The sequence below is a fragment of the Euprymna scolopes genome, chromosome 34, assembly GCF_053919585.1.
Source record: "Euprymna scolopes isolate OS-2025 chromosome 34, ASM5391958v1, whole genome shotgun sequence".
Taxonomy (NCBI): Eukaryota; Metazoa; Mollusca; class Cephalopoda; order Sepiida; family Sepiolidae; genus Euprymna; species Euprymna scolopes.
This window is the reverse complement of record NC_136515.1, coordinates 33,564,738-33,582,195: the sequence shown is the minus strand read 5'-3', so window position 1 is coordinate 33,582,195 and position 17,458 is coordinate 33,564,738. Positions and strand designations below refer to the sequence as shown.

Below are 17,458 nucleotides of genomic sequence, written 5' to 3'. Positions count from 1 at the left end.
TGGTCAGAAGTTGTTTTCAATTCTGTGACAATAGAATCAAAGACGAAAACTTATCAAATGAAAAGCAAATAAGATGCTTTGAATGTTGTGCATGCCCATCACCATAGGAAAAAAAAAGGACTTCTATTTTATAATTATAGATTTTTATAGTTTGGATTGATTTGCATATGCAAATAACTAATTTAAATATGTATAAACAAAATAACTTAAATAAAATGATGGATCAAAAGCAGCTAGTGCGTTTGTTGAAAAATGAGCTGGAAATTTATTGTGTCAGTTTAGCAGTTGAGGAATATGAATTCTGTTTGAAATTTTCTTTTGCCTTGTTTTTCTTATAGCCAGTAACAGTGTAGTGTATTACATATTTTTAACAAATTATTAATTTATCTCAAGCAAAGTGTATTTAAAACAATTAGTATTATTATTCCTAAAAAATCAACTTGGATCACTTTAAGGTCAAAATTCTATTCCTTCTGACATTTGTTTCATATTCTTAATTTTTCCTTTTTTCTACATTTTTCTCCCCTTCTTTTTCCTTTTGGCACCTTATCTGTCTGAATTTTGCAATGGTAAAAACTTAACACGTGTGAATTTTGGGAGGGGGAAGTGCAAGAACAGGTTTTAATATGCTAATCATATGCCTACACATCTTGCTGCTGCTAATTGATAGATTAAGAGTATACGTACATATGCAACCATATTTATATACAAAAATATGTGAAAGAATGATAAAAACCTTAGTAAAATAATTCTAAGATATAATTTAGCAAAGAATTATAAAAAGATAGTATGAGTGAATAATAATTTCAAAACTTGCTAGATTTGCCATTGTACTAGTTTTGAGGGTCATCCAATAATCTAGCAGTATTTATATGTACACACACGTACAAACACATCTAGTGTATTATTAGACAATATCATTAACAAAAGTACTCAATCCAAGAAGTGTGAAAACTGTCACAATCAGTCATAAATTTGAATTGATTTTGAGGTTGATTAATTTAAGAATTTAATCTCTTGAAAAATACTTCAGCTTTAATCTTTATTATATAAAAGGAACTTTGTGTGCCTATGAGTTCGTTCCCTATGGACTCAAAAATGGCTGGGCCGATTTTTATGAAATTTCACATGAAGAAACTTCATGTGCCTGGCAGTGTTCTTAGATAGGTTTTATATCAGAATGTCTTCTATAAGTATCGATAATTGAAATAATCCAATGAAAGAAGGAACAGGCGATTTGGACCGAAGTTAACACCTTACACAGCCTAACATTACAAGTGCATGTAAGAAGTTTTTCAAAAAATTTTGAAAGCCAATTCAATGTTTCTTTTTTTTTTCTAAATAAATTATTTATTTTAAGTACTTGAAATCTTTTAATGTAAAAGTTCTTGTCATAAGTATGTAGACATTTAGTTCCTTTTTCTTTTTAATCATTCATGTGTGAGACATTTTCTCTGCAAAGAAAGGAGTCCGTTCTGATATTTCAACAATTGGAATTAGTATCTCAACAGAGATCGAACAAGACTTCTATCTATGGAACAAATGCCATTAAGAAAAATGTTTTTATATAAACATAGACCACCATTAAACAGTGCTTCATTTATTTATTTACAAAGAGCTTTGCATTATGCTATATTAACAACAGAGCTCAACCCAAAAAGGGGAGGACTCGCACAATGAATCATTAATTATCAGTGATTAATTTAAAAAATTATGGTGCATGAAATATTGCCAAATATTGTTCTCAGACTGATTTAATTTGTACTAGGCATCAGCCAAAAAAAACCTCAGCTCATGTTTTGAAATGCCTGGAAAGTAATTATTGCACAGGAGTAAAAAAAAAAATGTCATCACATTTGACTGAGTTGACAGCTCTTCAAAAAAAACTTTCCGCTCTGGCGTTAAGAAACAAATTCCGATCCACTGTCTACTAATAAACCCTATTTCCTTTGTTTATATTTCCTTTTTCTTTTTTCTACTTCCTAACACTTGGGATATTACACCAAAACTGGAATGATTGTTTAACATTGACGACTTACAACTCTGAGGATTCGACCCTGAGGTTATTCTGTATTTATATTATCTTGATTGCTCCAAAATTCTGACCAATGTAAGACAAATTAAGTAAATAAACATTTTCTGAAAGTGGTTGATGAAGACTGTTTAAGCAATGTTAGAATTAATAGCACATGATTTAGTATTTGTATTATCTGAATTATTCCAACTACTCTTCTCACAGCATTTTTGTCAATGTAACTTCCTATCTTCTTCAGGTGTAACTTGTCAAACTCGTGAATCTGTAGAGAATTTCAAACAGAACCTTTTCCATAATCTATGGGAGTAATTTCTTCTTGTTCCCTTAGTCATGTCTGGATCTTAAGTAATTTCTAATTGACTTCTTAATATTGCCTACACTGAGGATTGAACCTTCAACCTTCAGATTAGTGTCACTTGGAAATGATTATTATATATAACTTTATATGTTGTGCTTCAGGTCCTCATCTGAATAATTCTGAGATTTCAGGTGTGTGTGGAACAATTGATATGTAATCTATCCCGGGTTACGGCAGCATGTTGAAAATTGTGATTTTGCTCCGAACGTTGGTTAGTACAAAAAGAGTTCAAGGGTTAACTGCTGACGTATGTCAAACTCTGTGGCTGGGGTCAGTGATAGCACCTAAAATAGGTCATTCGGTTTGTGTGAAAGAAAATGTGTAAAGAAAGGAAGAAAGAAAAAGGGAGAGCATGAAAGAAAAGGAGGAAGATATATTTTCTCTTGAATGAAAGTGCAATCTGGTTTCCGATTTTGAGCAAAAGACAGATTGAGTTGGGTGCAAAAATGTGTCAGAAAAAGAAACGCAAAAAATGCTTGAGTCAACAAAGAGAGGTCTTCTCAATTCACTTGTAGAAGAAATAAAGTAATCCATGCCAGAAAATCATCATCGGATGTTTTCGTCTTAGATGTTTGTTATAGCTTGCCGACCAGTGATGGGAAGAATCAATCCCAGAAGATCAAGATACAGAAAAAAAAGGTATGGTAAACTTTTGAACTTTATCATATATATATATATATATATATATATATATATATGCATGCATGCACACACACACACACACTAGATGTATTATGATTACAGACATAGATGCAGACAAAGAGACACACGCAACAGACAATAACCCTCCCCCTCTGTACACAGTATAGGATTTACTTAAAGTCTATGTGTAAAGTAAAGATCTGAGAATGAATGTCATCAAGGCTAAAGTGATGGTAAATGGTTGTAGTTTTGGAAAGTTCTCAAAAAGAGAAAAGTTCTACTACTTAGTTTATCATGTAAAGTTTGATGCAATTCAATTTTTGTGTTGCTTTTAAGCATTGGGTACATTCAAGTACAGTAGAGTTACTGGAAGCTTGAGAATGGAAGTGAAATCTGGTCCGTGAAGGTTGATGACATGTGGTGCATGGAGAAAAATAATATGAAAACGATGTGGTGGATATATAATGTGAGTTTTAAAGAAATACTTAGATCTGATGACTTCAGAGAAAGAGTAAATCTGGAAAGTATATGGAAAAATATGCAGGATTAGAAACTTCCATTGATGTGTTTTTGTGTTAGTAGTAACAATTAAGGTAGCAGGTTCAGTTAACACAGAAAGTGATAATAATGGACTTGAGAGAGAGGGATAAATATAGACCTGGCCAGAAATAGGTTAGTTTGGAAGTCAATTTCTTAAATGCATGCCAGCATGTAAAAAAGGATTTTAATGATTAAATTCAGGTTTGAAACTTGGTTTATTTCTTTAGTTATCTCCTCAAGGAATTTGTAGCAGAAACAAATAGAACTCTTTTCTTGTGCGATATGGCACATACTGACCAATCAGAGGCATAGCGCAGGAATCTTCCTTACCCCCTTAAGGAACTATAACTGCTTCCGTCCCGGACAAGAAAAACTCTTCCTTTTTCCATCGAGACGTCAAAGAGAGCGGACCTGTTTCCTCACTCTCTCTCTCTCTCTGCCTACATCGGTATCGACGGTCCCCACTTGGGAATAACTACCGGGCAAAGGCAGACGAGTTCTATCCCAGCTATATCCTAATGGCATCTTGCCTTACTTTAATAAACCTCTTCCTTGTGAAGTTTTATGAAGTCGTTTGTTTATTCAGTAGCTTGTGTTGAAATATTTATTTTATTAGGGAGTGCCCGAAAAGCATTCACTCCACTCCCTAAAGATTATAAACATATATATAGTCTGATTAGATGCCAAAAAACGCAAATTTCTTCAAAGTCATATGTCTATAATGCTACTATCATTAAATAAAAAATATAGACAAGTAAATGATTTGTTTGAAGGCATATCAACTAAATTATTTAATTGTGAAATGTAATTGTATGGATATCATAATTATTTATATGACTAAAATACATTGTTCTTAGAATGTTTGTAGAAGGAAATTTCACAGTGAGAGTCAGAACATTATACTTAGAATCTGCTGAGAGAAAGAAGCATTGTCTTTAGAAAGCACCACTCCAAGAGAAACATCACTTCTTTGGCATTGGTAATCTTCTTTGTTCTCAACGTGCCTTCAAGTATTTATTTGGGGAGAAAATAAAAAGGAAAAATAAATTTTGGGTTTTTGAAGAATCAGAATGAATAACATGGTTAGGGATGAATATTCAGGCGTTGCATGACCTGCCGACTGATGGAATCAGATCTCTTGTCTAACCAAAGTAAGATCCATCGGAATTTCATGAGGATTAAAAGATTTAAAAAATATGATGATAATAACTATATAAGTTGCTGGACTTTAGAGAAAGAGGAGATTCTAGTTGGTCATGGGAAGAGAAGGCATAATATTTTTTAGATGGACAGACAATGGTCCTCCAAGCAAGGATGGCGAGGGTCACCAAAATTCCACATTTTTTTACTGCTAATGTCAAAACAAAATTGTTAACACATTGTTGTTCTTTCATTTGGATGAAAAGAGCCGTTTTATTCCAGCTTGTCAGATGCATTGTCATCACTGTACAGACGAATCAAATACATATTGATTTTGAACAGACGAATCAAATACATATTGATTTTGAACAGGATTCATAATCATGCATCTCTCTGATACAATGATGATGATGACGATGATGCTGATGACAATCAGTTGCATTTAGATTCAATAACATTTACAATTTCTTAATTCATCTAAAAAATAAAAAATAACAGTTCTTATTCAGAATTTAACCAAATTAAAAAACAAAAATACAGAAAAATCTTTATTATATATGTACCCATCATGAAATGAAAATGTCAGTTTCTAAAATGTATGTAAATTGATCAAGTAATTTTTTATATAGAAAATCATTATTTTATGATTTTTAGCGATTACTAATATATTGTAGCCATTATAAGGCTGATTTTAAAATCTCAGTAGTTAAAATTGAGTTGTCACCCTTGATTAAATATGGTGGATTCTTAATTAAAAAAATCTATTTGATCAATTTATATGATTTTTGGAATATGACATTTTCATTCTGTGACGGGTATGTATACCATAAAGATCTTTTTGTATTTAAAAAAAAATTAGGTTGAATTCTGGACTTACACCAAAAATTACCCTCATTATTATTGTTTTTCTGATAAATTGCTCCTCTTAATTGGGTAGAGCTTCATCTATCTAGACAGATTATCCCTTTCTCTCTGAAAAAAATCTATTTTTTCAAGTTAACTTACACACACACAGAAGTATCCCTATCCTATTAAGATATCTTAATGCCAACATGGTCTCTAAAAGAAATAAATATTATATCAGTTCTAATAGGAGCAATTGGTCTAATGAAACATAGAAACACTTAAAAGATGCTGACACAATCCCTAGCAAAGTACAGGGTGGAACAATAAAACACTACATCTATATTTTAAAACTTTTATTGAAAAAATCAATTCGGGTTAATTGATAAAACTGACATCTATTTTATGTAGCCGCCCTCATCAATAAGGGTTCAGAACTGGGAGCATGCCATTTCCACAAGCGCTTGGCAAATACTTGGCGGATGGCGGCAGTCAGGCTGGCTTTGGTGTTGTGGAAGGTCATGTTGATAATGTTCTTGATGTATGACCAAATGAAGTAGTTCAACAGACTCAGGGTGAGGAGGAGCGGGTGGGCCAGTGAGAGAAGCGGACAAAGTTGTAACACTTCTTCTGAAGCCAAGCCTGGGTCTTTTTGGACTTGTGGACCGGCGTCGAGTCCTGCTGCCACACTCAGGGTCTCACCTGATTGCACCAGTGAATCACCGCACTCTTCAGCACACTTTGGTGTTGACGTTGAAGCCAATTTCGAAGATGTGAGGTGGCATCATGTGACCCTCACTTGAAACTACACCAAAGTCCATAACCACAAGTCATCCGATGCATTGAGCTGTGCCCTCAAGCGTTGAACCGTCCAGATTTGCATTTTGGGGGTGTTGGCAATGATTCTGTTGTCATAACTTGGATCGGTAGAAAGCATGAGTTGTACAGCGGCGCATCTCCAATCTTGCTCGTTGAACAGTGTGTAACTTTCAGACATGATAGAAGGCTCCTATTGGTCTTGGGATTTGTACACAACTGGCCAACTAGTAGATGGTCTGCAACAAAAAAAGATAACCAGTTTTTATTAAACAGAAATGGAATCATGTCATTTTTTCTAGTGCCACAATTTTTTCGTTCCACCCTGTACAGCCCTAAATGGGGCAACATCTGTTCTTAAAAGAGCCATTGGGTGTAAATTTAACTCATAATGAAATCGAGTGATCTCTGTGATTTAAATGAAATAAAATCATTTTTAAAAAATGAAAGAATAAAGCTATTAATAAAATAAAAATAAAGCTATTAATAAAATAAAAATAAAGCTATTAATGAAATAAAAATAAAGCTATTAATGAAATAAAAATAAAGCTATTAATGAAATAAAAATAAAGCTATTAATAAAATAAAATAAAGCTATTAATAAAATAAAAATAAAGCTATTAATGAAATAAAAATAAAGCTATTAATGAAATAAAAATAAAGCTATTAATAAAATAAAAATAAAGCTATTAATGAAATAAAAATAAAGCTATTAATAAAATAAAAATAAAGCTATTAATAAAATAAAATAAAGCTATTAATAAAATAAAAATAAAGCTATTAATGAAATAAAAATAAAGCTATTAATAAAATAAAAATAAAGCTATTAATAAAATAAAATAAAGCTATTAATAAAATAAAAATAAAGCTATTAATGAAATAAAAATAAAGCTATTAATGAAATAAAAATAAAGCTATTAATAAAATAAAATAAAGCTATTAATAAAATAAAAATAAAGCTATTAATAAAATAAAAATAAAGCTATTAATGAAATAAAAATAAAGCTATTAATGAAATAAAAATAAAGCTATTAATAAAATAAAATAAAGCTATTAATAAAATAAAAATAAAGCTATTAATGAAATAAAAATAAAGCTATTAATGAAATAAAAATAAAGCTATTAATAAAATAAAAATAAAGCTATTAATGAAATAAAAATAAAGCTATTAATAAAATAAAAATAAAGCTATTAATAAAATAAAATAAAGCTATTAATAAAATAAAAATAAAGCTATTAATGAAATAAAAATAAAGCTATTAATAAAATAAAAATAAAGCTATTAATAAAATAAAATAAAGCTATTAATAAAATAAAAATAAAGCTATTAATAAAATAAAAATAAAGCTATTAATGAAATAAAAATAAAGCTATTAATGAAATAAAAATAAAGCTATTAATAAAATAAAATAAAGCTATTAATAAAATAAAAATAAAGCTATTAATGAAATAAAAATAAAGCTATTAATGAAATAAAAATAAAGCTATTAATAAAATAAAAATAAAGCTATTAATAAAATAAAATAAAGCTATTAATAAAATAAAAATAAAGCTATTAATGAAATAAAAATAAAGCTATTAATGAAATAAAAATAAAGCTATTAATGAAATAAAAATAAAGCTATTAATGAAATAAAAATTGAAAATAGACTTTAAGAAAATAACACAGCAAATCTGATGATTTTACTAATTTTCTGATGTTCAAATCCTCAAACAAGAAACCAATATATTTTTTCATTTATTTTTATTAATGATGTAATTTGAAAATTAACATATTACTATATTCTTTAATTTATTAAATCGTTTTTTGAAGTTGAACAAATTCATCGCGCATATCTTGTGCTTTTTTCTTGAACTTATCGGCCAGTTCAGCATTTTGTTCGATACCATCCCCTCTTCGGTACATGATGCTCAAATTCACACACGAATACATGTGACCCAGTTCGCAGCCCTTTGATGCATAATTAAAAGCTTTCTTCATGTCCTTCGCTAATGTCGATTGCTCCTTCATATACAAAGTGCTGAGGTTGAAGCATGCCAAAGGATGGTCGTTCAAACATGCTAGATCCAAGTATTTAATTGCTTTCGGAAGGTTGCGCCTGTCTTTAGACAAACTGAAGATACCTGCCTGATAACATGCTGGATTATAGCCATATTTGCATCCTTTCTCTTCGTAACTGATCCCATCATCAAAATCAATTTCACAGCCTGTAAAAAAAAATAATAATTCTTTGGCAATTAAATATTCACAACAGTATCATAACAGAATCATTCATGCAAAATTGCTAAACAATCAATAGATATGTTATGTATACTTAATAACTTTGGAAATGTATTCACTTGTAGTAAATTTGGAAAAGGTATTCACTTGTAGTAAATTCAGCAGTTGAGTTACTTGGGCTCACATTAACTTTGCTTAAAACTTTTCAGGAGCATCTTGTTGAACTCAGGAATTTGAATGGAATTTTTAATAGAACCCTTTATTTAATCCACAGAGTAGTTTCCTCTTGCTCTGTCAGCCATGATCAGATAGAAGACTTAAATAGCTTCTACTTGTATTCTTATTGATGCCCACATTGAGGATTAAATCTTTAACCTCCAAGAGACTGTTACTTAGAACTGATTATTATTTATCACTTATATCCATTACGCCATAGGTCCTTGCAGACAATTCTAGTATGTATTTTAGGACTCTAAAACCTGTTTTTGTTTTATAAGACAAAGTAAGAAATATAGAAGAGAAGAGAGTGAAGAGGATGACAACTCAAAGAAGCAGTGCATAAGTTGGCAAACAATGTCCTCCTAACATCAAAGCTCATGTAGAACATAAAAATCTATTAGTGCAGATATTTTTTTTAAATATTTTTTAAAAGTATGCATAAATAAAATATCAGATATTGGTATAGCTGAACTTTTATTAAATCAATACAATTACCGATTCTGTTCTAAATTTCTGGTTCCAATAAAATTACTGGTTCTGATCTAAATTTCTAATTGCAATACAATTACTGATTCTTTGCTAAATTCCCGATTCCAATACAATTACCAATTTTGTTCTAATTTCCTTTTTTTTAAACCTCTAAATATTTAGATATATAGTTGTGGTATTTTTTATCCAGATTATTATAAAAATCCATGTAATATATGCAAATGTAAAAATATACTTGTTGATGGTAAAGGGATTTATAGATTTTAGTTTTGTCGGTAGTTTAAAATCAATAAATAATTATCATTTTATCATAATTGCCGCAATAGAAAATTTTAAACAAAAAATAAATAAATGAAAGAATTATTATTATTATTTTTTTTTTTTTTGCATCAAAAAATAGGCACAAATATTTCTCATCCCAAAAGTTGTGCTTTTTCTAATTCTGATTAATCATTACAGTACAATGAGATACACTACAAAAATGATATTACTAGATTACTAGCATTTCAGCCCGGCGTTGCCCGGATGTTTGGAGGTGTATGTTGAGCAAAAACAAAAAAGCGGTCAATTTTTCTAATTTTGACCGCTATTATGCCCCTTAACATTTATTGTTTTGGGCTCAAATCAAGTTATTATTAAGTTCGATCCATGTCCAAGGAACCTATATATAAAATTTCAAGTTTTCAGACTCAAAATTGTCGGAGGAATTTAGTAAAGTTCTCAAAGGCAAATTTCTGGCCGAATCACAAAGATTTTTCCAAATCTCAGTACCCTGTATACCAAATTTTGAGTCTGTAGACTTAAAATTAACAGAGTTATTGCGTAGGGAAATGTATGCACACATTCACTTTCATAGATATATAGATTATTATTAGATTGTTTTTATTAGATTATTCTTAGTAGATTATAATTATTATTAGTAGATTATTTTTAGATGATTATTATTAGATTATTTTTATGAGATTATTTTATTAGATTATTTTCATGGGATTATTTTTATTAGATTATTATTATGAGATTATTATTATGAGATTACTTTTATTAGATTACTTTTATTAGATTTTAGTATTAGATTATTATGATTAGATTATTATTATTATTAGATTATTTTTAGATTATTATTATTAGATTATTTTTATTATTGGATTTTTATTAGATTATTTTTATTACATAATTATTATTAGAAAATTTTCATTAGATTATTATTATTATTAGATAATTTTTATCAGATTTTTATTATTATTATTAAATTATTTTTATAAGATTATTATGACTAGATATTATTATTACATTATTTTATTACATTATTTTAGTAGATTATTATTATTAGAATATTATTATTATTAGATTATTATTATTAAACTATTTTATTAGATTATTATTATTAAACTATTTTATTAGATTATTATTATTAGATTATTATTATTAAACTATTTTATTAGATTATTATTATTAGATTATTTTTATTAGATTATTATTATTAAACTATTTTATTAGATTATTATTATTAGATTATTTTTATTAGATTATTATTATTAAACTATTTTATTAGATTATTATTATTAGATTATTTTTATTAGATTATTATTATTAAACTATTTTATTAGATTATTATTATTAGATTATTTTTATTAGATTATTATTATTAAACTATTTTATTAGATTATTATTATTAGATTATTTTTATTAGGTAATTTTTATTATTAGATTCTTATTAGATTATTATTATTACATTATTTTTATTAGATTATTATTATTAGATTATTTTTATGAGATATTATTATTATTAGATTATTTTTAATATAACATTATTTTATTATATTATTATTAGATTATTATTATTAGATTATTTTATTACATATTTTGTATTAGATTATTATTTTTAGATTATTTTTATTAGATTAATATTATATTATTTTATTAGATTATTATTATTATTATTATTATTATTATTATTAGCTTATATTTTATTATATTATTATATTATTATTATTATTATTATTAGATTACTTTTATTAGATAATTTTTTTAGATTTTTTTATTATATTTATTTTTATTAGATTATTAATATTGGATTATTATTAATAGATTATTATCATTATTATTAGATTATTATTATTAGATGATTTTTATTAGATTATTTTATAAGATAATTATTACTAGATTATTACTATTAGATTATTATTATTATTATTATTATTGTTGTTGTTGTTGTTGGATTACTATTATTAGATTTTTATTATTAGATTATTTTTAATACATTATTTTTATTAAATTTTTTCTATTAAATTACTTTTATTACATTATTTTTATTAGATTATTAATATTAGATTATTTTTATTAAATTATTTTTATTAGATTATTATTAGTATTATATTATTGTAAGATTATTAGATTAGATTATTATTATTATTATTAGATTATTTTTATTACATTATTTTATTAGACTATTTTTATTAGATTGTGATTATTAGATAATTTTTTAGATTATTATTATTATTATTATTATTATTAGATTATTTTTATTAAATTATATTTATTACATTATTTTAGTAGATTATTTTTATTAGATTATCATTATCATTAGATTATTTTTATTGTTATTAGATTATTTTTATTATTAGATTATTTTTATTAGATTTTTATTATTATCATTAGAATATTGTTATTAGATTATTATTATTATTATTATTAAATTATTATTATTTGATTATTTATTAGATTATTATTATAAGATTATTATTATTAGATTATTTTATTAGGTTATTTTATTATTAGATCATTATTAGTAGATTATTAATCTTAGATTATTTTTATTGGATTATTTTTATTCGATTATTATTATTAGATTATTTTTAAATTATTTTTATTAGATTATTATTTTTAAATTATTTTATAGACTATTTGTAGATTATTATTATCAGATTATTATAATATTATTATTATTAGATTATTATTATTATTATTAGATTATTTTTATTAGATTGTGGTTGTTAGATTATTTTTATTGGATTATTATTATTAGATTATTATTATTAGATTATATTTATTAAATTATTATTATTATTAGATTTTTTTTTATTTGATAATTATTATTAGATTATTAGTGTTGGATTATTTTTATCAGATTATTATTATTAGATTTTCATTAGATTATTATTCTCGTGTGATTGCTGTGAATGACCAAATTAAATACTAATTCTGTAAAATTCACTCAGTTCAACAGCAGTTACAAAAACCTTACCTAACTCACGAGATTTAAATAAACCCTTAAAATATTATATTTAATTTGTCTGTATATTATCCAAAACTCTAAAAAAATGTGAATTTGCATAGAAGTGCATACTTTGGAAACTTATTTGTGGAAATACATGTATGACATGTATAATTTTGTACATGTACGTGCATATATTAGGTTTCAAAAGTGATTTTATAAAACCACTTTTAATATAATGATATCTAAAACCATTTGTCATTTGACAATCACTAAAACCACTTTTTATTTGGCGATCACAAAAACAACTTTTTATTTGACGATCACAAAAACCACTTTTTATTTGACGATCACTAAAACCACTTTTTATTTGACGATCACAAAAACCACTTTTTATTTGACGATCACTAAAACCACTTTTTATTTGACGATCACTAAAACCACTTTTTATTTGACGATCACAAAAACCATTTTTTATTATATTTTCTTGGCCACACTTGATGCAGTTAATGTCATTTTGATCCATATGTTTCTTTAAAGATGGACATGCATCCTATTTTTTGCTTCTGAATTGTCTGAAAAAATTTCTACCTTCAAATCGTCCAATAAAGTTTCTGCTTCTGAATTTGAAGTTATATTCTTATGGGGATCACTGGCACTACCCATTAAGAACTTAATGCTAGATGACTCATTACTATCATCATCATTATCCCCAGTTATTGAATGGTTTATCTCCAAAGCAAGGTAGAAATTTTGTATGTGACATAGAATTTTATCAGCTAGAACAGATTGTTGACTGACCATATCATTCACTCATTGTTATTTGAATTTGGTGATACATCAACAACCTGGTGGTTTCACCTAGATGTGATCTCCCAATGATCTTCTCATCATCAAATGACTACACAATTGTTTTTCTTTGAAGACATATCATTGTAATATCCACCAATCAACCTTTAGCTAGAAGAATGTTGTCTGTTTCATTGAAATTAATTTCAACATGTCAGCTATCACCTTTTTGATATGGTAAATCAGTTCAGGGGTTGAGGAATGAGGTAGTGTCTGTTCTATGGTCATGATACTATCCACTCAGGAATTATTATTTTTTTTTTATTGGAGGAGTAGTGTAATATCTGTTTGTTATCATGAGACCATCTTCTCAGACATGACCTCCTCCTTTAGAGGGGGGGGGAGGCAATGTCTGTTCATAATGTGTACGAGTCAAAACATGTCTTGCTTACAATCATTGTACAGTACTTAATGATTTGCTAAGTTGCCTTTGTTGCGTTTTCATTTTAAATTGATATTCCTATCCAATGTTGCATGGGAGTCTTTGTACTTTAATTTTTGTTTTGCTTTTTATTTGAGGAGCTCAACACAACAACTATCAAATCAACAAGCAGGCAGATGAAAAGACAGAGAATGCAAGAAGAGAGAAACTAGTCATATACCTTTTGTTATCTGTGAGAAGAGGAGAAAAGAGTGAATATTAATTCGGCATTTGATCGATTTCAATATCTAATCATAAATTTCTTACTTCACCTTATTTCGCCACATACATTTTGTTTGAAAGTTTATTAAAATAGTGAAGAAAATCAATAGTGAAAAATCTATTATGAAAAAATATCAAGAGTGAATAAAAACAATAGTTAAACAGATCAATAGTCAAAAAAAAAAAACAATAGCAAAAGAAATCAATAGCAGAAAAAATCAATACTTAAAAAAAAAATCAAGTAAAAAAAAATCAGTAGTGAATCAATAATAAAGAACTCAATAGTGAAAAAATATATAGTAAAAAAAAAAAATCATTAGTGAAAAAAAAATCCATAGTGGAAAAACAAACCATTAGTGAAAAAAAAAACCCAATAGTGAAAAAAAAAACCCAATAGTGAAAAAAAATAATTTGTGAAGAACATTAATAGTGCAAAAAAAATCAATAGCGAAAAAAACAAACAATAGGGAATAAAATCATTAGTGAAAAAAAATCCAATAGTGAAAAAAATTAATAGTGAAAAAAAAACATTAGTGAAAAAAAAACATTAGTGAAAAAAAAACATTAGAGAACAAAATTTTAGTGAAAAAAAAAACATTAGTGAACAAACTTTTAGTGAAAAAAAATTCATTACCAACAATAAATTAATAGTGATAAAAAATCATTAGTGGAAAAAATTCATTACTAAATATAAATTAATAGTGATAAAAATTCAATAGTGAAAAAAAATCATTAGTGAAAAAAAATCATTAGTGAAAAAAAAAAAATTCATTAGTAAAAATGAATTAATAGTGATAAAAAATCAACAGTAAAAAATCATTAGTAAAAATAAATTAATAGAGATGAAAATCATTAGTAAAAATAAATTAATAGTGATAAAAAAAACAACAGTAAAAATCATTAGTGAAAAACACCATTAGTAAAATGAATCAATAGTGATAAAACATGCATAGTACAAAATCATTAGTAAAAAAAAATTAATAGTGATAAAAAACAATAGTTAAAAAGCATTAGTAAAAATAAATTAATAGTGATAAAACATGCATAGTACAAAATCATTAGTAAAAATAAATTAATAGTGATATAAAACAATAGTAAAAAATCATTAGTAAAAATAAATTAATAGTGATAAAAATCATTAGTGAAAAAATTAATAGTGATAAAATACAATAGTAAAAAATCATTAGTAAAAATAAATTAATAGTGATAAAACATAAATAGTAAAAAATCATTAGTAAAAATAAATTAATAGTGATAACAAACAATAGTAAAAAATCATTAGTAAAAATAAATTAATAGTGATAAAAAACAATAGTAAAATAAATTAATAGTGATAAAAAACAATAGTAAAAATAAATTAATAGTGATAAAAAACAATAGTAAAAATAAATTAATAGTGATAAAAAACAATAGTAAAAATAAATAATTAGTGATAAAAAACAATAGTAAAAATAAATTAATAGTGATAAATAACAATAGTAAAAATAAATTAATAGTGATAAAAAACAATAGTAAAAATAAATTAATCGTGATAAAAAAAAATAGTAAAAAATCATTAGTAAAAATAAATTAATAGTGATAAAAACAATAGTAAAAAAAAATTAATAGTGATAAATAACAATAGTAAAAATAAATTAATAGTGATAAAAAACAATAGTAAAAATAAATTAATAGTGATAAAAAACAATAGTAAAAATAAATTAATAGTGATAAATAACAATAGTAAAAATAAATTAATAGTGATAAAAAACAATAGTAAAAATAAATTAATAGTGATAAAAAACAATAGTAAAAATAAATTAATCGTGATAAAAAACAATAGTAAAAAATCATTAGTAAAAATAAATTAATAGTGATAAAAACAATAGTAAAAATAAATTAATAGTGATAAAAACAATAGTAAAAATAAATTAATAGTGATAAAAAACAATACTAAAAATAAATTAATAGTGATAAAAAACAATAGTAAAAATAAATTAATAGTGATAAAAAACAATAGTAAAAATAAATTAATAGTGATAAAAAACAATAGTAAAAATAAATAATTAGTGATAAAAAACAATAGTAAAAATAAATTAATAGTGATAAATAACAATAGTAAAAATAAATTAATAGTGATAAAAAACAATAGTAAAAATAAATTAATCGTGATAAAAAAAAAATAGTAAAAAATCATTAGTAAAAATAAATTAATAGTGATAAAAACAATAGTAAAAAAAAATTAATAGTGATAAATAACAATAGTAAAAATAAATTAATAGTGATAAAAAACAATAGTAAAAATAAATTAATAGTGATAAATAACAATAGTAAAAATAAATTAATAGTGATAAAAAACAATAGTAAAAATAAATTAATCGTGATAAAAAACAATAGTAAAAAATCATTAGTAAAAATAAATTAATAGTGATAAAAACAATAGTAAAAATAAATTAATAGTGATAAAAAACAATACTAAAAATAAATTAATAGTGATAAAAAACAATAGTAAAAATAAATTAATAGTGATAAAAACAATAGTAAAAATAAATTAATAGTGATAAAAAACAATACTAAAAATAAATTAATAGTGATAAAAAACAATAGTAAAAATAAATTAATAGTGATAAAAAACAATAGTAAAAAATCATTAGTAAAAATAAATTAATCGTGATAAAAAACAATAGTAAAAAATCTTTAGTGAAAAAAATCATTAGTAAAAATAAATTAATCGTGATAAAAAATCAATGGTAAAAAATCATTGGTAAAAATAAATTTATAGTAGTAAAAAATCATTAGTAAAAAAAAAATTATCAATAATGAATAAAATCATTAGTGAAAATATTATCAGTGACAAAAAATCCAATCGTGAAAAAATTCATAGTGAAAATAATTAGTAGTGAAAAAAAATAATTACTGAAAAAAATCAATAGTGAAAAAAAATTCATTAGTAAAAATGAATTAATAGTGATAAAAAATCAACAGTAAAAAAATCATTAGTAAAAATAAATAATTAGTGATAAAAAAACATTAGTTAAAAACTTTTAGTGGAAAAAATTCATTACTAAATATAAATTAATACTGATAAAATTTCAATAGTAAAAATAAATCATTAGTGAAAAAAAATCATTAGCGAAAAAAAATTCATTAGTAAAAATGACTTAATAGTGATAAAAAATCAACAGTAAAAAAGCATTAATAAAAATAAATTAATAGAGATGAAAATCATTAGTAAAAATAAATTAATAGTGATAAAAATCAATAGTAAAAAAATCATTAGTAAAAATAAATTAATACTGATAAAACATAAATAGTAACAAATCATTAGTAAAAATAAATTTATAGTGATAAAAAACAATAGTAAAAATAAATCAATAGTGATAAAAATGAATAGTAAAAAAATCATTAGTAAAAATAAATTAATAGTGATAAAAACAATAGTAAAAATAAATTAATAGAGATAAAAATCA

The 17,458-nt window shown here is 24.7% G+C and overlaps 1 protein-coding gene across 1 annotated transcript in view; it reads right to left on the bottom strand.

The window, feature by feature from the left end:
* Positions 1-8,101: 8,101 nt before the first annotated feature.
* The window catches only part of LOC145259167 (cytochrome c oxidase assembly factor 7 homolog), a 118,501-nt gene continuing 109,144 nt past the window's right edge, over positions 8,102-17,458 (bottom strand). Inside the window, exon 3 of the mRNA XM_080116901.1 lies at positions 8,102-8,582. Coding sequence (XP_079973027.1) covers positions 8,170-8,582 — 413 coding nt within the window. The 3' untranslated portion in view covers positions 8,102-8,169. The remainder of the gene's footprint in view (positions 8,583-17,458) is intronic.